At 39.8% G+C, this 23,741-nt stretch overlaps 2 protein-coding genes across 6 annotated transcripts in view; both read right to left on the bottom strand.

The window, feature by feature from the left end:
- LOC125309260 (aspartyl/asparaginyl beta-hydroxylase-like) overlaps nucleotides 1-21,802 on the bottom strand; it is a 40,544-nt gene extending 18,742 nt beyond the window's left edge. For 4 of the 5 annotated variants that reach the window (XM_048266047.1, XM_048266048.1, XM_048266050.1 and 1 more), the window contains exons 1-4: nucleotides 19,128-19,323; nucleotides 16,642-16,803; nucleotides 13,795-13,863; nucleotides 4,427-4,480 (exon numbers count right to left, since the gene is read on the bottom strand). In XM_048266047.1, the coding sequence (XP_048122004.1) occupies nucleotides 4,427-4,480; nucleotides 13,795-13,863; nucleotides 16,642-16,803; nucleotides 19,128-19,188 (346 nt within the window). In that variant the 5' untranslated portion in view covers nucleotides 19,189-19,323. Of the gene's footprint in view, nucleotides 1-4,426; nucleotides 4,481-13,794; nucleotides 13,864-16,641; nucleotides 16,804-19,127; nucleotides 19,324-21,635 lie in introns of those variants that run through there. The other variant, XM_048266049.1, reaches the window with a different exon arrangement.
- Nucleotides 4,547-9,843, bottom strand: LOC125309262 (uncharacterized abhydrolase domain-containing protein DDB_G0269086-like). The gene is made up of 2 exons (XM_048266053.1): nucleotides 9,808-9,843; nucleotides 4,547-8,996 (listed from the first exon to the last, which is right to left on the bottom strand). Exon 2 carries the CDS (start codon nucleotides 8,895-8,897, stop codon nucleotides 7,170-7,172), a length of 1,728 nt encoding a protein of 575 aa, XP_048122010.1. The 5' UTR covers nucleotides 8,898-8,996; nucleotides 9,808-9,843; the 3' UTR covers nucleotides 4,547-7,169.
- Nucleotides 21,803-23,741: the final 1,939 nt, after the last annotated feature.

Raw genomic sequence — 23,741 nt, 5'->3', positions numbered from 1 at the left:
TGCATCCATATCATATGCATTATGTGCAACTATTATTCACTAGCCTAAAACCGTGAGACTGAGGCTACAGTAATTACTCCGCATTATTTCTTAAAGTGACAAACCTCAATTACACCCTAGGCCTACACACCACATTAAAATTTGCCTAGGTGTAATGGTTTAAAATAAATATTAAGTATTCAAATGACTAAATATGTTTAGCAATTAAGCAGATTAATAGTAATTATGCAGATTAAAAAATACTATACATTAACTGTACACTTTATATGAATTCGAAGGTATATGAAATAGAAACATATGAAATAAGCCATAATTTTCGTATTATTGTGGAAAGAGTCAAACAGAATCTAGGATGCCACTGGTGTGAATAATGTAACACTATATTCAATATTACTGATGATGTCAAGGTGGTCTGGGCCCCCAAATCAAATACATTTTTTAAAATTATCGAAGAATGTCGAGAAATCGCAATTCTTGATGTGGTATCGATATCGAAACAATAATTTTGAGTATGTGGCAACTACACGTCTAATTTCTTAGGATATCTTAAAAAAATACTTTGGGTTTTCGCACCGGCAGCAATGAATCAACATAATCAGTCGAAAGGAGAGGGACAGCACATCATGGGGAAGTGTTGTTTTAATTGTCATTATGGATTTGATCTTGGTGTTTTACAACCACATAATGGGTGTGATGTAGGTCTTAATTTTCATGTAAGTGGTCTTAAAAAAGTCTTATTTGGGGTGGTCAAACCTGGGGAAACCCTGTAATGGAAAGAAGATACCAAAAGGCTTTTTGCCATATTGAGTCAGCTTTTACTTTCTTGTCCATAACTTGTTAGGTTATGACACATTTTATTGTTCTTTGTCCTTTGGACAGTGCCTGTGATTTCGAACAACAAGGCTTTGAATCAGTTTACACCAGATTTGCCCTTCAATGAGACTGTGTGACATGTTTCAGCAATACTCATCTTAAACCTCACTGATCACAGGAGAAATGTTCTGTTGAAACCCACTATCAGAACTAAACAAGGCAGCAGCTGCATTTAGTTGTTATCGCTCTGACTATAGAGCCAGCTCCCCAGATGACAAAAAAAATTGCCCAAATTACTTTTTGACATCAGGACTCTGAACTAAACTATTTTCAGATGCCCATTTTTTTACACTGAATAGGCTTAGTCCAACCAAAACAGTTTTGCCTAGTGGTAAACTGGATGGGGGTTAATCCTAGTCTGACAATACAGTTTACTCACTAGATGAGGTGGAGGGAATTCAACAAACTTGTTTAAGCTTGACAAATATATCAATACAATCTGTTTTTCAATTGGGCAACATATAGCAAATGTAGTGGTAGCTATCACATCCCCATTCTGTGTTTAAGTGGATTAATAAGGTGTGTCTGATCTTTGTGCTGTATCAAAATTCCCACAGTTATGAAAGCAGGCGGTCAAACAAATGTCTTACTTTGTATTTTTGAGTGGCTCACAAACTAACAATGTTCTATTTTCTGCTCTTCTCTCCCTCCTCCCTTTGGTTGGTTCCACCACCAGGATAAAAGATGCAGATTGACCAGCCCATGCTTTCATCCACCATTGTACACAGTATGGCGCTTTGGCACAAGTTCAGTTTGTTTATGTTATTGTTTATTAGTTAATTCCTCTATGTTGTATGATTTATAGATAGACTTAAAATTGTCATTGTGCAGTTGGTCCGTTACATTGCAATTTGTTTCTGTGCAGCTTTTAAAAAATAACTCACATACACACTCACACACACAAAAAAAATAAAAATAAGAATACACAATTTTTAAAAAGAACATATCAAGGCATTAACATGCTTCCATTGCTTGAAGTCCATTTTAAAGTGCAACTGTGCAAGCTCCCTTTGCTTAAAGTCCATTTTAAAAAGCACAACTGTTTTGCTTTTGTTTTATAAAATAAAAGTTTGAAATGCTATGGAGTGCCCTATTTTTGACCCTCAAACTGATATCTCAATTGTAACTCCTACTTCTCAACAGTTTCTCATTGCAATGTCTCCTCATTTGCTCTATTATTTCTCCTAAGGAGAAACAAGTTGTAAATGAGACTACACTCAAATATATGAGATCTCATTATTTCTCCTGCTTCTCAAACTAATATCTCTTATGTGACTCCATCTGCTCTATTATTTCTCCTAAGGAGAAACAAGTTGTAAAAGTGAGACTACACTCAAACATATAAGAGATCTCCTGTACTTCTCCTGCTTCTCAAACTAATATCTCTTATGTGACTCCTACTTGTCTTATTGCTATGTGTCTCATCTTTTGCTTGTTTTATTTCTCAAAATTAGGAGAAATAATTGTGACAAAAGTAATACTTAAATGATCCTTAAAAGAGAATCACCATTTAGCCTCTTAGCAACAGAAGGGATACAAATGAGAAGCAAAAGTTTCCTCTGGAGCACAGCCGTTAACCTGTTTAGCATGTTGTTAGAGGTTCTGGTTGAAAAAATGTGTTAGCTATAAGTTACAAGTGCTAACCAGTAGGCCCGCGGCTTTGTCGGGCATGTCTCTGAGTGTGTTGTTTGAGCCCCCTTTCATGTGGGGGTCTGCCTACTACCTACGTACACACTAGTGCTGATAACATTGTAAAGATCTGTTTATGAGAGTAGTGGCGTCTGTATGCAGACACCTGGTTATCTATAAAGCCTTTTGTAGTGGGTGTGTTTTGCCCGGCATGTCTCTAGGATTTGGGATGATAAAAGCTGTGGGTGATGTATAGCTATCATTGTTAGCAGTGATTTTGAACAGAACTTACCATGGCTAACATGATTGAATCGGCAAAATCAAAGAGGCGGATTACACTCCGCCTGTTAGCTAAGCTATCGAATCCTGAAATGACTTATGCACCGCAAAGGAGGAGACCTGAAACTTTTGTTAATTTTCTGAGTAAACCTAATGATGGCGTGGAATACCAATGGTTGTTGAACGATGGGCGCATAGGAGGCTATGTTTTTGACAAGGAAGATCGCAGTGTGAAGCTATACGGCTTTGACATCTCAGTTTGGCGTTTTCAGGCGACATGGCGCACATTTCATTTTGTGATGCAGATTGGGTGATGTTTAGGGACTCTTGGAAGGATATTGTACAGCCTGCTATGGACAGTCGCTACACAGCATCATGGAATAGTCCAGCCTATATCAAGTCATATGATAGGGGTCTCAAACAATACACTCAGAGACATATCCTGACCCAACACCTCCTCTACAAAGTGAGGGGTTCATAGACCCCAATACATACATACATAATTAACCACTGTGTTTGTAATCAGTTAAGCAGTGCGTCTCCGGCTAGCCTGTTGTTTGATGAGCCACATGTAAGGGGCTTCAAACAATAAACTCAGAGACATGTCTGGGCACAACACCGCCTCTACAAAGTGTGGGGGCTTCTTAGACCCCCAATACATACATACATAATTAACCACTGTGTTTGTAATCAGTTAAACAGTATGACACCGGCTAGCCAACTATATGATAAGACACATGAAAGGGGCTTCAAACATCACACACAGTGACATGCCCGGGCCCAACACCTCCTCCAGGCATAGACCCATTTGGTCACACACACACACACACACACGACCCCATGATTCTAGTTATAAAAATTACAGTACATGGGATTTGGCTGACACCTTTTTAACCAAAGCGCCTAGCGAAATGGTAACCAATTTAAACTTTTTTTTTAAAATTATTTTTTAATCCATATCTCTCAACATCTCTAGGACTTCAAACTTCATACTACTCTCAGCCATTAATATAGTTGCTAGGAGTGGGGGTTGAACCCACGAGGACACAAACATCCATTTGATCTGAAGTCCAACGCCTTAACCACTCGGCCATCCTAGCAGCACACTTTGTATTTACACCCATTTACCACTAAACATATACAACTCTTACAAAGTTTATCTGATCCCCCTTTATCCACAAAACACACATGTGGGTTTGGGGGCCAATATGGCCGCCCAGGGGTTTGACATCAGTCACATGACACTACATCCAATATGGATGCCAAGGGGGCCTGGCATTGTTTGACACCAGACACATGACTGTCACATGACTTTACATCCAATATGGCTGCCCAGGGGTTTGACACCAGTCACATGACTGTCACATGACTCACAAAACAATAACAATAACAAACAACACGTGGTGACAACCACGTGGCTAATTTGCATAACAAGGAGGCGTGGTTATGACGTGATTTATGACGTTTCAGGGGCGGGGCTTATTTTGACAGATAGTTCATGATAATTACTACTCACCTTTCTTTTAGATTTACTGTATATTGTCTTTCATGCTGGCAAATGTCAGGTGAAACTGATGTGCCCATATGACTCCAATACCCATATAAAAACTATTGGTCTGGGGACAAAAATATATCTATACATTACCTGTTACTGGTGTATGTGGGGGTGTTTCTCTGGCAACTGGCTTCTCTTTCAAACCTGTTTGTGGATGATTATTGTGAGTGTCGTGTAATTAAAAGCAAAAAGCACAATCTACATACAATGTCAACACACATTTCTTTATTGTCAGATACAAAGACACATACAGAGAGAAAGAGGCAGAGACAGAGAGTGAACATGAAGGCATGTAAGGGGATAGAGAATGAAGGGGAAATAAATTGCTGAAGCACAAATGGATCATTTAAAAAATAGATCTCAATCTCAATAAAAAACTAATCAGTGTACTTTCTGTAATGTTGTTATCACAGTAATGTTTTCGAGATGAAGAGCAAGCACCATCACTTTGAATGGCACATGACTTTTCTATACTAACTTTGACTCCAATAGCAACAACTACAGACTGTACAGTACATACCTTCCTGAGCGGTTAGGCAATCTCAAATAGACCTGCCAATTTGGTACCATGAAGTATAAATGTCAATACCATATCAAAATAATTACACTTTATAATCAATTAGGTATATTATCATCTTAAAACTGAAATCTGAGGTATTATATAATCTGCAAAAACGGCGGACTTCAAGGGATTTTCATATTTTAAGTAATGTTTTATTATCATATGTCATGTAATGAGTGGGACAGCAAGGTTACTGTAGTCTCCATTTGCAAACCGGTAATCAGTGAAAATAAATAATGATTGTTTCATACAATTCAAGTCATAAGTCTGTGTTTATAGTCACCTCAAACTGTTCCTTAGCCTGGAAGCTAGACCGAACAACCACAAAATTTGAGGTTGGGAAATTCGGTCTGGACTTGCTCCATGCCCCGTATGAGAGCTGTGAGCACCAATCAGATCGTCTGAGGGTGGGCTTTATATGATGATTGACAGATGAACAACAGTGCCTATTCATTCATATCAGTCACCTGAGCATGCTTTGGTTGATTTTGTTTACAACAAAAAGGCTGTTGCTAGGGAAGCTAGAGATTTCGCCATCACATCTGTTACATAAGATATTGACAGCACAATTACTAAAAACAGGATTTACATATTTTGTTACTCTGAACGGTTTGGTCGATCCACTTGTGTGCAAAGGTTGAAACATGCCCCATAATCACATCCTAATGGTGCAGTACCAGACTGAATAGAATTGAGTTTGGCCATGTCAGGCTAACTGTTTCCTCCATTTTCATAATTTTACACCATAGTCTGAGAATACAAGGTGTTGTATAAGAACAATGATTCCTTTCCTGTTTATACCACATGCCTGGTGTTATGTACTATAATGATTCATCTGATTTGAGTTGTGGATAAAGACCTATAACCTGTATGTTATTTTTACATGGTGCAATAACTATGATAACTGCTATTATGTACCTTCACATTAATAAAGAATCAATTTAGTTGATTTCATCAAAAACATGGTGTTGTTTCTATGAATGCATTATAGTGTCTGTTCATGTGGCATCAGAGGAACTTGAGTAGGATATTTGCCCTTCTGCATTGCAAGCAAAAGAAATCTTGTCTGTAATGTTTTGCAACAGGATGCCCTGAGATAAGTCATTAATCACCATAACACATCATCATATCAACACCAACACTCTCACTAGATTGACATCTTTCATGTCATTATTCTTTAATTACAAAGGGATTTCCTATGGCGAGGGAATAGTGCTCTGGATACACAGAAGAGCTCAACATAAATTCAGTTATCATTTATCAAAAAGGAAGGAAAAATGAACAAAAAAAATGAAACGTTGACAGATCTCTTTGGGCATATGTTGCCTATTTAAGTCATAACCAAATATTTTACAGCTGTCTAACTTCTTGTACATTGTACAATATCGCAGTGAAAAAACACTCAATTGTTTTTTCTACAAAAATAGGGTTCACCTGTTTGCAGAGACAACAACACTCTTACAATTCCAAATAACCTTATTTTATGCAGATATAATGCTGCAGAAATGACCTTACTAGCAAAATACTAGTCAATACACACAGCAGATGCACACTAACCACTAAACCTAATTAACATATCTCAGGTAATGGAGAAAAATAATATTCAGTTGACTTGAGCTGTAAAAGAGCAAATGCTCACATTTCAATTTAAATTAGATAACAGCTGTTAACCAGGTAGCTAGCCACCAACATTAACAAATGGGCATGCTAACTTCTTCAAAAATACTTTTTCATTCAAACCCATATGGTCAATTAAACTACATTTGATTCCACAAATATGTCAGTAAGTAATGAGACAATTGATGAAATACAGCTGCCAGACTAATGCACCACCACGTCAATAGATAAATGGATGGTCACAATGTCAAGCTCATGTTAATATCGCAACAAAATTCTTATCATTTTGATAGTCATTCAAGGTTGATGGGTCCATGGTACCAACCTCTTGTACGCACTTAGGGTTGAAAAAAAATGATAGAATGTTACATGAGAAAAATGAGATGTGTAGAGATAGATGGGATTTTTTACAAGAAGAGTGAAGGACAGAAAAGAGAAGGTAAAGGATTACTTCCCATTGGCACTGTACTACCAAAATAAAATCCTTCTGAGAAAAGAACAGTTGAAGAGTCAGCGCTGATCTCTGAATCACAGCATTTGACTATGCCATTGTCAGGTTTGAAGGCATGACCCTTGGCCCAATTCAACGCTCAATTTCACTTAAGTCTGCTTTTATTTCAGACTGATAGATTCACAGTTCTCCCAGGTGCAGGGCTATTTTTTGTTTCCAGACTTCTTGGATGACTTGAGGAGATCCCGTACAGAAATCCTCTCTTCCTTTGCACTTTTTTCCCTGTTTCCACCTCCTTCGTTATCCTTATCCTTATTTCTGTCAAGTTTGCCTTTTTTCTCCTTTTCTGTGTCAACCTTTTCTGACTTTTCTTTTTCCTTCTTTTCTTTTGTAGTCATCTCTGTCTTGTCTTTGTCTGCCTTGTCTTTCTCACGTGTCTCTTTCTCTGCCTGCTCCTTGGCTTGTTTTTCCGTCTCTGCCTTCTCCTTAACTAGCCTTTCTTTCTCTGCTCGCTCTTTCGCCAGTTTTTCTTTCTCTGCCTTCTCCTTAGCAAGGCGTTCTTTCTCTGCTTGCTCCTTAGCTAGCCTTTCTTTCTCTGCCTTCTCCTTAGCAAGGCGTTCTTTCTCTGCCTGCTCTTTAGCCAGTCTCTCTTTCTCAGCTTTCTCTTTGACTAGCCTTTCTTTCTCTGCTTGCTCTTTGGCTAGCCGTTCCTTTTCAGCTTTCTCCTTAGCTAGCTTCTCTTTCTCTGCCTGCTCCTTTGCAAGTCGTTCTTTCTCTACTCTCTCTTTGGCTAGCCTCTCTTTCTCTGCCTTCTCCTTAGCAAGGCGTTCTTTCTCTGCCTGCTCTTTAGCTAGCCGTTCCTTTTCAGCTTTCTCCTTAGCTAGCTTCTCTTTCTCTGCCTGCTCCTTTGCAAGTCGCTCTTTCTCTACTCTCTCTTTGGCTAGCCTCTCTTTCTCTGCCTTCTCCTTAGCAAGTCGTTCTTTCTCTGCTTGCTCCTTAGCTAGTCTCTCTTTCTCTGCTTTCTCCTTAGCAAGTCGTTCTTTCTCTGTCTGCTCTTTAGCTAGCCGTTCCTTTTCAGCTTTCTCCTTAGCTAGCTTCTCTTTCTCTGCCTGCTCCTTTGCAAGTCGCTCTTTCTCTACTCTCTCTTTGGCTAGCCTCTCTTTCTCTGCCTTCTCCTTAGCAAGTCGTTCTTTCTCTGCTTGCTCCTTAGCTAGTCTCTCTTTCTCTGCCTTCTCCTTAGCAAGTCGTTCTTTCTCTGCCTGGTCTTTTGTTAGTCTCTCTTTCTCTGCTTTTTCTTTAGATAGCCTTTCTTTCTCAGCTTTCTCTTTGGCTATTCTCTCTTTGTCTGCTTGCTCTTTGGCTAGCTGTTCTTTTTCAGCTCTCTCCTTTGCTAGCCTCTCTTTCTCTGCTTTTTCTTTAGCCAGTCTCTCTTTCTCTGCTTGCTCCTTAGCTAGGTTTTCTTTCTCTGCTCTCTCTTTAGCTACTCTTTCGTTCTCCGCTCTTTCCTTTTCCTCTTTTTGTTTTGCTAACCTCTCATTCTCAGCCTTTTCTTTTGCTAACCTTTCATTCTCTGCTCTCTCTTTATCTGCCTTCTCCTTGGCAAGCCTTTCCCTTTCCAACTTTTCCTTCTCAGCCTTCTCTTTTTCTTGTCTTTCTTTTTCTGCCCTCTCTCTTTCTGCTTCTTCCTTGGCTACCCTACTCCTTTCTACTTTTTCCTTCTCTGCTTTCTCTTTTATTCTGATCTCTTCCACTCTCTTTGCTTCCTTCTCTCGTTCCTCTTTTTCCTTTCTCTCCTTTTCCTCTTGAAGCTTGGCTTCTGCCTCTTCCTTCTCTCTCTGAGCAGCTTCCTGTCTCTTCAGCTCCAAGGCTCGAACTGCCTGCCTTTCCTCTTCCTCTTGGGCCAGTATAGTGCGCACTTCAGCCAGTGCCATCTTAGCAATCTTTTTTGCTTCAATCTTCTCATGAATTATCCTCAGCTGTTCCTTGAGTGCCGACTTTAGTTTACGTCCAAGATTTTTTGTTCAAACGTTCTGAGAACAAGGAAAGACTGATTTCACAGCTATCAACTTACTTGAACTTGAACTTGGCATGTGTAAAAATAAGAAGATACCTAGGCACTCATCAAGTGAAAAAAGTTTATTGATGATCTAATGTCTCACACCTGTTCACCCACTCATATTGATGTTTTTTGAGCTTTTGAGCCGAAACACGTCCAAGTGTTTTTTAATATTATTCTGCCCATGAAATAAAGGCATTTATACTTTTTTCACTTGATGAGTGCCTAGGTATCTTCTTATTTGTACAATTGATCAAGCCCTCAACCTAAGAGCAAAATCTCAACAAAAAAAAAAAACTTATCGTTCCAGGCAGCACTCCAACTCAATAGCTTCTTTACTGCATACATGGCATGCTCTAAAAGGAAATGGCTACAGCTAAACTAAAAACTAAATATGACACTCAGAAATAAAAGTGTCCAAATCAACTCTGAGAACATGCCTTCACTAAACACTTCACACTTCCTAACAATCAATGCAAAAACACTAGCTACCAACCAGAGGCCATATCATATCAGAATTCCTTATTAGGGAAAGCATTTTATTCATTAGGGCCATGCTTGTATGCAATGACCAAATATTACAATTATCACCATCATTACAATTGTAAGCTAACTAGGTTAGACACACAAGCTACATGCTCAAAGCTAAAAATCAAAAGTTCAACACAATAGCACACACTTGGAAATATGGGCAGAGAAACAGTGAGGGTTCCTCATTAACGCTCACAATTCTGTTGCAAAACCATGCAGATTAAAAATCAAGTCACATTCAATACAACTACTACCTTTTGTTTCGACAGCCTGTAAACTGAGATTTTCATCTGTGAAGGATGAAACAATGGCTCATTAATACTATTTCTGTACAACAGTCCCATCATCCATTTTACAGAAAGGAATGCAATAAGGTATAAATGGGCAGGAATTTCCTCAGTGTGTCCTCAAAAATCTAAACATTCTGACTTATCAAACCTGAAGAAATGTATTGCACTCTGTGAAAATCCTGTATAATGTTTTATACAGATATGCTGTAGGCCTAGTTGCTGGTGTTCAGTCGGAGGAGACATCCAAGTCAATAATCTATCATCTTTACACATCTTATCTTATTCATTCATTAATTTATGATGAGGACATTTTTAACCTTCTCTTGTTTCTTTCTACATACTGTGGCATGTGCCACAGGGATGACGGGGGCATTCTCTGCTGCACTGTGTTTAAGCCAGTAATAAGCCAATCTCTTTGAATTAAATACATACGATTATTCCTAAGAAGCATCAGCGATGCACATCAAGACAATATTCTTCAGACAATTGAAATCATTTGAATATTTTTCCACCAAAAAAGAGAAATAAATCACAGACAGAAAAATGTTCACTCTCAGTCACACTCAGTAAGGCAGCATTATTGTATAACTACACAATCTATAAATGTTTTACAGCAAGAGTCCAAAGACTGCTCAGAACTGAGATTCACTGACAGTTCTCTGCCAACTTACAGCATGCATCGCAACACAGACCCCTTTGGGAAAACACTCCACAACAAAAAAGCACACATTACAATCAACGTCAAATTCAATCAGACCTCATTCACCAGGAATGGCAATTCTGTAAAAGTTCCAAGGAAATGACAATGATCGAGATCTGCTTAATTACCTTGATAATATTGAAGTCTGTTTGAATTCAAGAAAGGACATTTCCTGATACTCAGCATTTCACAGCCACAAATGAAATGCAAGACACAATGTTGTTTGAAGTGCAAACAACGTGAGGACAGTATATCGGATTTACATTCCATCCTGAAAAGACCATGCTTAAGGTTTTATTACGTTTAAAGACCAGTCACGTTAAGGGCAAGACTAGGAAATACCTTCAGGGTCGACCACCTCTTTAGATTCCACAGCAATATCTTCTTAATATGGAAAAAAATAACAGTGAATCTGTCACAACATGTTTAAAGATCGCTACAGCCATATCTAATTAGACATAAGCTGACCACACATGCCACTCTTATGCCAAGCTGAAATATCGTGTGTATCAAAGTGGGAACAATGAAACCCCAAACAAAAGGGACTGACAACAGGTGAAAATACCTTTCAGTTTTGATTTCTTCTCTTTCTTAAGACCTGGGGTCCCTACAACATTGTCAGGTGATGCTATTTTGTAAAGATGGTAGAATATAAAAACAACAAGTCAAAAAAGTTAATCAAATGCATGCACACAGACACACATACAGTACAAGCACACACACATACACTCAGAAATTCACACAATAATGTACAAGCAAACATGCATGTGACCTCTGTTTACTCATTATGAACTATTTGCGTTTAATCTGTTGGTATACTGGATCAGTCAAGGAACTACTCTCAACCATAGACTGTATAAAGTCTATGCTCTCAACAACAGCCCTCTTAATAGGCCACCATGCTCTGAGAATTTCATCACTGCTGCAATGCAATGCAACCAGATAAGTCTGATTCCAAAGACTCAAGGTAGCAAGTTGATGGTAGGTTGACTATACCTTCCATCATGTTAACAGCCTATTATGGCATCACCCGCCATAGCCTCAGCATCACTAGCCGTGGAGAAAATTGACATGTCTTTCACCACACAAATTAAGTCTCTCTGCAGTCCCATGCAAGAATACAACACATCAAACAAAAATATGAACCAACAAGGAGCTTGACGGACAAATACAAAAATACCTTTCAGCCTCACTGTCTTTTCTTTTTTGGGAATTGCCACATTGATTGTCTTTTTCTTGTCTGTCATTTTGAGTTTGGAAGAAAAATAAAATAAATGAACAGCATGAACAGAACTGAAGCCCTGCATCACAGAGTAAAATTAAGTGGTTAATGGACAAACATAACCTGGGGAATTTTTTTCTCCCATTTTTAACTCTTTTTCACAGGGTTAATTGTAAATTACAAATTTGATTTGCTCTGGGGAAAGTTATGTTGTGGATAATGGGTTGTAAGCAGGTGTTGGCGATGTCCCCTGTCAGAAAGTTATAGCCTTTTTGTCCCACTTAGGTTGTAACTACAGACTAAGAAAAGGGGTGGACAGTAGGAACCATTTTTACAGTGAAAATATATAACCTTTAATTAAAGGGCTGTTTGCTTTGCCTGTCTAGGGTAATAGGCGTGTGATAATCATTTAGCCCATGGATTAGTGTAATCACCTCAGTTTACGGTGGCCTTGACATCTGAAAATGTGGTTTAGATTTTGAAAATGTACGCATTATAAACATTTGCTCAACATCTGTGGGAAGTTCAGTGAGATCTCACCATCTAAAATAGAAATGGCTGCAATGGACAAACAGGACACTTTGGCTCATGTGCCTGAGCAAAAGACTAATAGTAATAGTACTATACTGAAAATGATTAATATCATATTCAAACATTTAAATTTAAGAAATAATGCTTTGCGACTGTGAAATGCAAACTTACTCAGGAAGGAGTGTAGAACTTGCTTTATCATACCGGTATATTAAGGACAGCAATCTTGGAAGACTATAGACTACTGTGCTGAATGAAACCAGAAAAATCTCCTTAAATATCTATAGCACAGATTTTTGTAAAAACATTTCACTCTGCAGTTGTCTAGATACTTTGGGCACTTGTTCTTGATTGTTCTAGCCTGCCTGCCTGCCTCTTGATTGTTCTTGCCTTGCCTTCTTGAATTTCCCCTGGGGATCAATAAAGTATCTATCTATCTATCTATCTGAATACCAGCCCAAGAGATGGGAGCTCATTAATTCTATAGATACATAGATAAATAGATACAGTATAAATAAAATAGACAGAACCACATTAGTACTACAGCTAGGTAGTTTCCCCTTGGGGATCAATAAAGTATCTACTGTATCTATCTACACACAGTCATGTTTTTCCAATTTTGCCAACCATGTTTGTAATCTGAGATATTGGGGGGTTCCACAAAAGCCACACATGGAGCAAGGCAACCCAAGATTTCCTGTGTTGATCCAAAGCACCTCAGTTTGTGGATCTTAAGATCTCTCCTTGCTTATCAATATCCAACCCCTGGAAATTCCTGACATACCCACACCCTCCTTCGCCACTCTCTCTCCATCTTCACTTTTCTCTTTGGGTACATCAGTGTTTACATCAGAGAGAAATAGAAACAGGCTGTGCAATAAGCCATCCTCTGCTAAAGCATCGCCAAAAGGGCCATCTTTGGTCAAGCCTACAAGCACAGAGGAAAAGTAAAAAGGGGGAAAATAGAGAAGAGAGGACAAGGTAGCAAGAGCAAGGAGAGCCAGGGGAGAGACAACACATTGGAAAGACAGACAGGAAAGGACAATGAAGGAGGTTGGTGCTGGACATGGGAGCAAACAAGCTAAAAGAGCAACAGGGATGCTCTACTTAAAAGATATGAGAAGAAATGTAGAAGTTTAAACAACATGACATAGACTGATGAATGGCTAAGATTATCCTTGCTGCTCTTGGGTCAAACACTTAAGCAACATGTTAAGGATAGGCAGCATAGCAGTTAGCATGGCATAAGTAATGAAAAGCCTTGTGTGATGTCTTCTCAATCACAGATGGCACATTAACAGGATGGCAGTACCTTGTACCTGTGCACATCTAAGGGAGCTACAAAACACCCATCATTGTATTTGTGAAAGAAGGGATGAATTAAAAGTCAGAGATGAAATACAAAGCAGAATGTGGGAAAGAAAGAAAGAATGAAATAAAGAAAGAAAGAAAGAAAGAAAGAAAGAAAGAAAGAAAGAACAAAAGAAAGATTACTAACCAAGTAGCACTTTGGCATCCTCCAAACCAAGGTGACCATCTCCATCAATATCATAAGGGACCAGTGTGCCTACGAAAGGAGAGGAAATGATGTACATCACTTGTATGGAAAAAGATTAGGGGCTATATTTTGGCGATCTAAAACGCATGGTCACTAGCGAATAGCTTAAACAAATTTCGGGGTTTGTCCAGGGCACATTGGATACACAAACGTCAGCGCCTGGAGCAAAAAGATTGGTCTTATGTTTCTTAATCAGTCATGGGTATGTTTTGGGCGTAACATCCTTTAAACCAATGAAAATGACATCTGCCATTCCCTTTAATTGCAAGCAGCACAACTTCAAACAGTGCATCGATATTTTGATAGTCAACGGCGCATTTGAAGGAATCTGCTTGCATGCGAGACCGTATGGAACAGATGTTGCACTAAACCATGCTTTACTAAAACCTAGCAGAGTACACACAACTGCGCTCGTCTATTTGAACTCATAGGCAAAGTGAAACTAACTTACTTAACTTAGTTACAGTTAATTACACATTTACCCCAATAATGTTCGAATGACTGAATAAAAAACCTAAGGACATGTATCCTGCAGAGGACTTGCTGCTTACATCTCGTGACAGTGCGTCTTCAGTTGTGCTTCATATGCGCCTTACGCTATAGACCAGTTTTTTCTCGGTCAGTGGTTTAATGCTTTTTTACGGAGCCCTAGAGGGGTCATCGCAAAATGTTTTGCATGTTGAGAGAATGTGCGCTCGTTTTACTACATTGTGCGCGCGTTTTACTAAATTGTGCTCTTGTTTAACTATATTGTGCACTCGTTTTACTAAATTGTAAGCTCGTGTTACTAAATTGTGCGCTCGGTTTACTAAATCGTGTGCACAATTTACTATATTGTGCTCTCGTTTTACTATAGTGTGAGCTCATTTTACTAAATTGAGCTCTCATTTTAAGCATAGTAAAACGAGGGCACAATTTATTAAACGACTGCACTATTTACTAAAACGAAATACGATTTACTAAAAACGAGGGCACGATTTATTAAAACGGGAGCACAATGTGTGAACATGGTTATAGAACATTGTGTGCACGATCTACTTAAACGTGGCCACAATTTGTAAAACGTGCACTCAATATTGTCTTGACACATGTAAACATGAGCACGTTATAGTATATTCGAGATCTCGATCTACTAAAACGCACCCACCGAATAATTAAAACGTGGGCTCGAAGAAATTAAATTGTGTGCACAAAACATACTTTGGTGTCAAGGGGTATCCCGGGAATGACGCGGGGAGGTGTGTCGCTTGTAGTGACGAGAGGGAATCTCATTGATTGCAGTGCACCTGGATATAGCCCCGTTAGGTAGGCTGTAGGTGGGAGAGCAGATGATTGTGTGTGTTTGTACAGGCCCCTTGGCAACATCGTCCAGCTGAATGTTTGCCGAAGTTTTGAGTGTTGAGGTCCAAGTGTATGCAGAGCTGTGGTGTTTATCGCGAACGGTGTGAGCTGGGCTACATAGCCTGAGAAGCTGAGCATCGTGAACGACACTGTTTATGTCTCCGTTTCATAGTCCATTATCAAAGCTTACCTCGTTGTATGCATCATTGGTGTCTTGGCGTGGGTTATATGGTGAGGCCCATCGGGCTAGAGGGAACCTTATTGTCTTGGGTGGGTATTAGGCTATACTACTAATACGCAGTAGCCTATTTGTACCAACAGTAGGTCTACGTGTTGTAATTGTTTGGGAGCTTGTCGCTGTGATGTGCTTCGATTGACTTCTAGACCTCACAGTTAAGTCAACAATCCAGGAGATAGTGGAAACCGGTCATTAGGCTACAACAGAGCCCGCGAGTAGCCTTTGTAGCCTAGTAGAATTTCCCCATTATGGGTCTCCATAGCTGGCGGTTGACACCACAGTGCCCCTGCTACAAAGAGTAGAAGTCCGCTATAAAACATGACCACCTAAAGTCTTTAATTAGCTGCTTACGGTTATCATCACATTACCAATATGAACTGTTACAGATAGCTGTAGGCCTAGTCCATGTCAAGGTAACACGAAGTTGCCACCACAGCACAGCGAGCGGTGAGAAAATTACTAAATGTGAGCACGAAATACATATTTCGAGAGCTCAATTTAGGCCTACAACGGGGTCACGTTGTATTAATTCGAGGGCTCAATTAAATGAAAACGTGCTCACGTTTTATTAATTCGAGGGCTTAATTAAAGGAAAATGTGCTCACAAATTATCACGACCAGAAAAAATATCACTTAATGGCTCTCCCGGGCTCTGTACTTTTTAGATAGTGTAAGATAGCGATTTTTAGATAATGCGCCAAGACTACACCTTAGGTCGTTAATTGCCACACCCCTGAGCGCATTGTGTAATAAAAGAGAAGGGCATGGTGAAAAAGTGTACGATACGAATACATTTTGCGTCAGGATAATAATATGTTTTGTACCGGGTTTTGTGTTGCGAAAATAGGGCCCTAGGTGATCGTGTCCAGCACACAATAACGCGGAATACATTTTAATTATTTGTATATGTACAGGTTTGGTGTATTAGTTTAATGAGCAATGTGTGTCAGGTACTAAAGTAAGCCAGTCCAGTAAGTTATTTTAAGCTTATGGACAAATGGGGTCTCCTTGCCTGAATAACATCCAAATATAGAGCTGAAAATCCCTCAAAATCTCATCATCATCCTGCAGTATCTCTTTTGGAAACTGAAACAAGCTCTAAAGAAAGGACACTGTTCATTTTCTTCACACTAGATTTACCCCAGCAAATGAGCAAACGGATTGTGTTCAGATAGGATCTGGTCAGGTGACCATGAAAACAGACATACCTACAACAGTGTCATAGTCGACAATGTCAAACCACACCACTCCAACTGCGGTCCAGGCTCCCAGAAGGGCCAAGACAAAGATCCAGCTGAAGATGGAATTCCCCTCTGCTTTCCTCCCATTCTTACTGACAGCCGCTGGGGGAGGAGGAGGAGAGGGAGCCTCTGTGGATAGACATACACAGACAGACAGGCAAAACCAGTCATAAGACAATGAGCCACCGAGGCACAGGGTCCTCTTCCATTACAGTTGCCATTGGCACTGTGCTTTAAAACAGCCAAGTGCTGTCAGGTAAACATGTTCTTAGAGAAATCTACTTTGGCAGACCTTTGAAATGGCACTGAGACTGAACAGGATGGATGACATTTAAAGAATGAGGAAAATATTTACAGAATGAAGGAAATGTCGTCGTGGATTATTCCAGGTCAAATCAGACAGAACCCAAGAAAATGGTTGCTGCATTTTTTAGTCATTTTCAGAGGATAGAAATGGCATGTGGGGTAGCTAGTAGAAGCCTGAAAATCTATATGGGAATAATGTTAAAACATTTAGTGTACAACAACACAATGCTGTATGGTGTTTCCTTCATATATAAATACACTTAGTTAATTACCTTATACCTCTGCTTTTTCATTCTTGCTTCTGAGGAATTACCCGTCTTGCTCCTGATTATCTGATTATCTACAACGTTAATTAATTGAGCTACTTCCACATCGACTTTCAAATTCCCACTAGCTACCCCACGTATTTTAGACTTTTGAAAATTACCTATTTTATCCTTAATATCTTTGTGCCCATTATATGCGGAGAAGTCAAATATTGGCACATTATAAAATATTGTATTTACAGAAAGAATAACGATTGACACCAAATGTGTACAAAACAAGTTTATAATACCTTTGTGCACTTTACCCCAAGTCTAGGGAAATCAATGCACATTCAGAAAACGTATGCATTCAGCCATACTGAGAACAAGTTTGTTTTCCATGCTATAGAGTTTGGGAAGGCCAGGAAAAACACTTTTAAAGATATTAATGCCCAAACATTGCTTCCCAGATAATGTGTTTTTCAGGCTGTCAAGTAATGTCAAGGGCTGAAAAAATATGAAAACAGAAGATTTGAACAGAAGTATTTTACAGGCCTCGGTTTTAGGATCCATTTATGATATACACATGGTTTGACGGTGCAGCAACAACCTTATCGGATTTAACACAGAATGACCCCTTTGTAAAAATATTGCAAAAGCAAAGCATGTAATTGTACCTGTAAACAGAACAGTACTATTTATACTGCATCAGTTCAATTAAAAACATCTTCTAATGTAGGGCATTTGTGGAAACAAAAATCCAAATAAAAGCAGGTCTGTATAGCTGATAAGATCACATCCTCATAATCAGCCCCAATATGTTGCTTCCTGTATTTCTGACCACATACGGGTACTCGTTTATAAAAGCTGTTAAGAACTCCCTTTTACTCTGAACAACTGGGTGAGCACAGTAACGAGTCATTGGCCATTTCAATATGGTTAAACGTTACGGCAAATGTGTCTGCAGGTATCCAGAGAATGAATGGGCAATTGCATTGTGGGTAGAGGGTAAAGAACACAGGGTTAAAATATAACAGGGGTATCAGATGGCTGAAGCAGAACCCTCAAGGTCGCTTAGGAGCAATATACATACAAACAAATGTGCATTTATTTGTCTGTCCAGCAATGACAAAGGGCCTACAAAACACAACAAAGAGGTCTCGTCTACAGAATATTTTCATGAGTGTTGTATGTGAATGCCAAGGTCATGAAAACAATTGAGCTCATCCAATTTGATTTGATGTTATATGACAAACAAATGTTACAGTAAAGATGTTCATAGACACACAACTTTGGAATAAAGAGGACAGAGCAGCCATAATCCAACTATCTATCGTAATCTATGACAACCATCTCGCCACATTGGCCGTTGTTTTGTGGTCAGTCTGATTCACAACAAATAATTAACAGAGATAATATTTCTATAATATTTTCAGAAAAAGGCTTCTTTTTCAGTCCTGCACGAAATTAATTTCCTCTTCAACAGACACTAAGCTTTCTGCCAAATAGACTATTTATATCTCTACAAATATAGAGCATGCAACACAGAAAGAACAGGACAGAGACATGGGGAGAGAGGAGGAATTGAACAGCTGTGTCTGCTGCTCAAACTACATGATCCATTGTCAAAAGGCACTAACCTGTGAGCACAATGGACAAGTATCTCTGCACCCCTATCCTCATTAGCACACTGAAACATGCACAGTCACATCATTTACACCTCTCTCATCGTGAGCTGACACTTCGCCAAAACAATAAAACCTATCAGTCACTAAATCTGATATGTCCGTTTGTTTCTGTTATGGTGCCTCAGCCCGTCTTTCACCCACATGTGGGCAAATGGACGTGCCAGTGCGGACACATACACTTCTGCATGGCTCTCTCATCCAGTCCTTACTCTACCTGTGTCTTCCACCATTGTGTCTTCCATCATTGTGTTTCCGTCTGTGATGGTTTCTGCCATTCCCACAGGTTTGGAGATCGGCAAAAGAAAACTGTGAGGACTTCTGCTCCAACTCAGCAGAGTTCGCCCGCTAACTCAGCTGGAACCCGATACACAGAGCTCAGAGTATTTTTAGTGCTGCCGTCAGCATACACTCTAGACTGGCCCTCATATGGAGAGGACACTTTGGAGTCTCTGTCACACTCACACACACAGTTTACTGTCATGTCACAAGGCACACATACACACACATTTAAGCATGCTGTTAGTTCCCCATCACACATACTTACAAGACACTAACTCATGCTTCATCACCTGTAAAACGTAATCCGTAAATCTGTAAAAGTGTGTACTCACTCAAACCCATGACACAGAAATATGTGATAATTATGCATGTCCATAGAAAGGGGGGTGCAACTAATATATCACTAAATAATACAAGAAAGTTCAATAAAGTCATCAATCAAACACATCCTAAAACATCTGCTCACCACTGCAATGACTCAGAGATCTACTTTGTGCTTACTTCAAGACATTCCCTCATCCTTCCACTTGTCAACAAGGGTTTTTGAATTTGACAAACATTGTCATAACCCAATCCCTGACCTCAGGTTTCTGACTGGTTTATGGCAAAGTCTAAGGCCCCTTCTCAAAGTTGCACCTACCAACTAGCCTATCACTTTTGAGAGTGTCACACACTAGAGTAACAACTCTAGCTGAAGGCCATATGAAATGTAGCCAAGCTTATTTACCATATCTTGCCATTCTGAAATAAACACTCAAACAACTCCGTTTGGGTTGATGCCTGAATGATGAATACTACTGCATCACATTCACACATAATTCACAAAACATGACATAATCCAGCCGATTTTCTTTAAGTGGCACTACACCACTTATCATCACTGTGTGCAGTAGAACCTATTTATCATAATAATCTTGATTTTTTTTATTGGGGATCAATAAAGTATATATCGATCTATCTATCTATCTATCTATCTAATACAGGTAAATACAAGTATAAAAAAGTTATTTTTCATAACCACCAATCTGCCCAATCCAATCATATAAATAGTCCTATACTACAAAAACAACAGATGGAACTCCTATTTTTACAATCTATGAATGCTATGTGTAACACTTATGGGGAGTGGTGTAATTTGTGGAAGTAACTAAGCACTGGTAAGAGACATTGGAGTTTTAAATCCCACTCCTGGCTTACTGCTCTGAGTTGGGACTGAATATAGCAAACTGATTTTGGTGAACATCCAAACAGAAACAAAATGTGTTGGGGAGAGATTTAAATGGGGATTCAACTGTAATGCTGCCAAATGTTGCAATGCACAGAGATGAAATAAAGATGGCTGAATGTCTCTATGGGTACTTTAGTTAGTAATCAAAGAAATGTTTTAACCCAAGAGGGTTAATACTGGATACCTAGGAATCCTTAAGTGCCATGAATTAACAGTGACATCATCCACTAGCCATAAACCAAAACGCCTGTCTCCCTTCCTGTTTCAATCAGGCTGTAAACAGATTCTGCACATGGTTGTAGACTTGGTGGTAGGTAAAACAATGGATAAGCACATTCAGCACAATGAGAGCACATACTGTAATGTCTGAATAGCTAGAACCAACTAAACCTTAGGGCCAAAAGAGGAGACAGATGCAAGCCTATCGTGCAGGTCGTGTAGCCTACGTCTAAATGATCGGAAATGTAGTTTGAAGACCAACGATTCACATAGGATATCCTATAAAACCCTGATAAAAAGAATCCGCTACAACAGATATATTTCCAGACAGTCCATGTCACATGCCTTTAGCACTGTCTTTATTACGACCACAACGATCACTTGACCCCAGCGTCCGGTGGTTGTGGCCAAGACTTCTCCTTTCGAATGTCTGACTATGAACTATGCACTATGGCGCACGCACGCACGAACTCTGTTTCGCCTAGAGGAAGCTAAACTTTACCCTGAAGTAATACTCGTTTGAGCTTTGGTGATTGTCATCACTATCCAGACTAGGATGTTAACATTTAGGGTATGTCACGTTTGATTCGTGATCTTCTCCTAGCCTATATTCTTTTCTCGTCTAAGTGGGAAACACTACGAAATAGTTAGCAACAGACGTGCAGCTGTCAGTGAAGATGTGAAGATGCAATGAAACAATGTCTAACATTCCTGCAGGGTAACTTGCAAGTCTTTGTGTGGAGTGTGGGTTTACAAACATAGCAGAAGTAGTAGGCTACTACCTAGGCTACTGCTGCTGCTGCGTCCTCTACAAACCAAATATGAGACCGTTTTCTCCTTTCATTCTTTTACTCCATTATCACTTAAGACAACATCTGATATTCCAGGTTTACTGATAATTGATCCAGAAAGATAAAGTTGCCCAGGCCCGCCGCCGTATGGGCTGCTACAGTGTGACGCTGCATCAATCTGAGCAGGATGACAGAAGATGCTTACCTTTTTTTGCCTGACTGCGCGAATTTTTCTTCTGGCCCATCGCTGTCACAGCAGGGACGAATATAGGCCTACAAGATATTTGGCGCTTGGAATTGTGTTACTCCAGGATATCCTTCGTCAGAAATTTCTCCATCAGGTATGGGGAGAAATCTTGCTGGAATATGTTAGCAAAGTCCAGACAGTGAAAACTTGACAGGCAAAGATGTAATCCAATCATATTTAGTCAAAGTATTAGAGGGTGGAGGTTTCCAGTGAAAAGACCAATCAGATGTAAAGGCTCTCTTCCTTGTTCAAACTCCCCGCGATACAAGATGAAGGAACGTGGCAAAATGGGACGTGTATTTTCTCGCGAGACTTCATACCATAACATAGGCTGGCTATGTTCAGTTTTCACCTTCAAGTGCAATAAAACGTCTTATTTTCTTGGCATAGTAATTGAGAATTTCATGTCAGAACAATTGCATGTAGACATTGTATTTCTTTAGTTATTTCATAAACTTTTCTTTCAGGTAAGTCTATTCCTGCCATCCTATATGGCCTGTACCCCAAATATCCATGGAAAAGCCATACCAGGGGCATCAAACTGGGGGTAAAAGTGGGACTGATTACCAGGGACCCAAGGGGAAGAGGGCCCTTGAAAAGTCTGGAATATATGCATGAGGGGGGAACATGGGGGCCCATCAGGACTGCCTGCATAGGGCTCAGGATCTTGTGCTACGCCCCTGCATACCACATGATGCGCCTGTATTCACTTATCATTTCTTTGCTCACATTCTGGGATAGGATACATCTATAGGCCTAAACATCAACATAGAACACACATACACATAGAATTGTAACATTTGCATACACAACTGGAATAATCACTTTTACATGTGTGTGAAATACAGGGATTGGACTATGAAACTCAAACACCTGGTTTTAGACCAGAGTAATTTATTAGTATACAGCATCAATTCGTCTTGGGAATGACAGTGCACAGTGGCCGGAGGGATTTTGAGCCATTCCTCTTGCAGAGTGGGTGGCGCTGGCAGGCCACTACATGATGCTGACAGAGGAAAACATTTCCTGACTATCTTCTATCTCCAACAAACCCCCCAAGTATAACTAAACAATATTAAAATCTGGTGACTGTGCAGGCCATGGGAGATGTTTAATTTCACTTTGATATTCAAACCACTCTGTTCATTTTCAAGCCACTCTGTCATGCTGTGTGTACTGGTGTGTCATTGATCATCTTAACACAGCCCCGACTTGAGGGTAATGTTTGAACCATTGTATAAGTATATATACTCTTTTGATCCCGTGAGGGAAATTTGGTCTCTGCATTTATCCCAATCCGTGAATTAGTGAAACACACTCAGCACACAGTGAACACACAGTGAGGTGAAGCACACACTAATCCTGGCCTGCCTGCTACAACAGAGGTGCTCGGGGAGCAGTGAGGGGTTAGGTGCCTTGCTCAAGGGCACTTCAGCTGCTCCTACTGGTCGGGGTTCGAACCGGCAACCCTCCGGTTACAAGTCCGAAGCACTAACCGGTAGGCCACGGCTGCCCCCAAATTGGGTGCACATGGTCCTCCAAAATGTTTTTTAAAGTCTCTTTTGGGTTTCTCCACACCATGAAGGTGACAGTGAAGGTGGACTCATTGACGAACAAAACATGTTGGACACTCTCCACAGCCCAATATTTGGCATGAGTGACCAATGGTTTGGCTATAGCAGCCGAACCATGAATATGGACCCTGTGGAGCTCCTGAGGAATAGTTTTGGTGGAGAGTAACGATGCACATTTAATTCTGCAATTAGTTGGGCAGCAGTGGTTTCATGTTTTTTTTTATATAATCTGGGTTGGTACCCAGACATCTCATATGGACTGCTTCCTCTTGCATCCAGTTACTCCTGTTGAAGTTACTTTCGTTCAGCTCTTGATGGACCACAAAGATTTACTGTCCTGGTAACAGATGTGCCAATGAGACACATACCGACAATTTGTCCTCTTTTTGGATGTCTCTCATTATGTTGTGTGGATTGTAATATTTTATGTACAGTTGTGTTATTGCCTTCTCCTTATACAACCTTTACGTTCTGTTCTTACTGATGAAAT

The sequence above is a fragment of the Alosa alosa genome, chromosome 16 (assembly GCF_017589495.1).
Source record: "Alosa alosa isolate M-15738 ecotype Scorff River chromosome 16, AALO_Geno_1.1, whole genome shotgun sequence".
Taxonomy (NCBI): Eukaryota; Metazoa; Chordata; class Actinopteri; order Clupeiformes; family Clupeidae; genus Alosa; species Alosa alosa.
The sequence above is the reverse complement of the archived record's forward strand: the minus strand, read 5'-3'. Positions and strand labels throughout refer to the sequence as shown.

Coding starts and splice junctions, on each gene's coding strand:
- LOC125309262 (XM_048266053.1), bottom strand. CDS start 8,897: ATGGCACTGGCTGAAGTGCGCACTATACTGGCCCAAGAGGAAGAGGAA.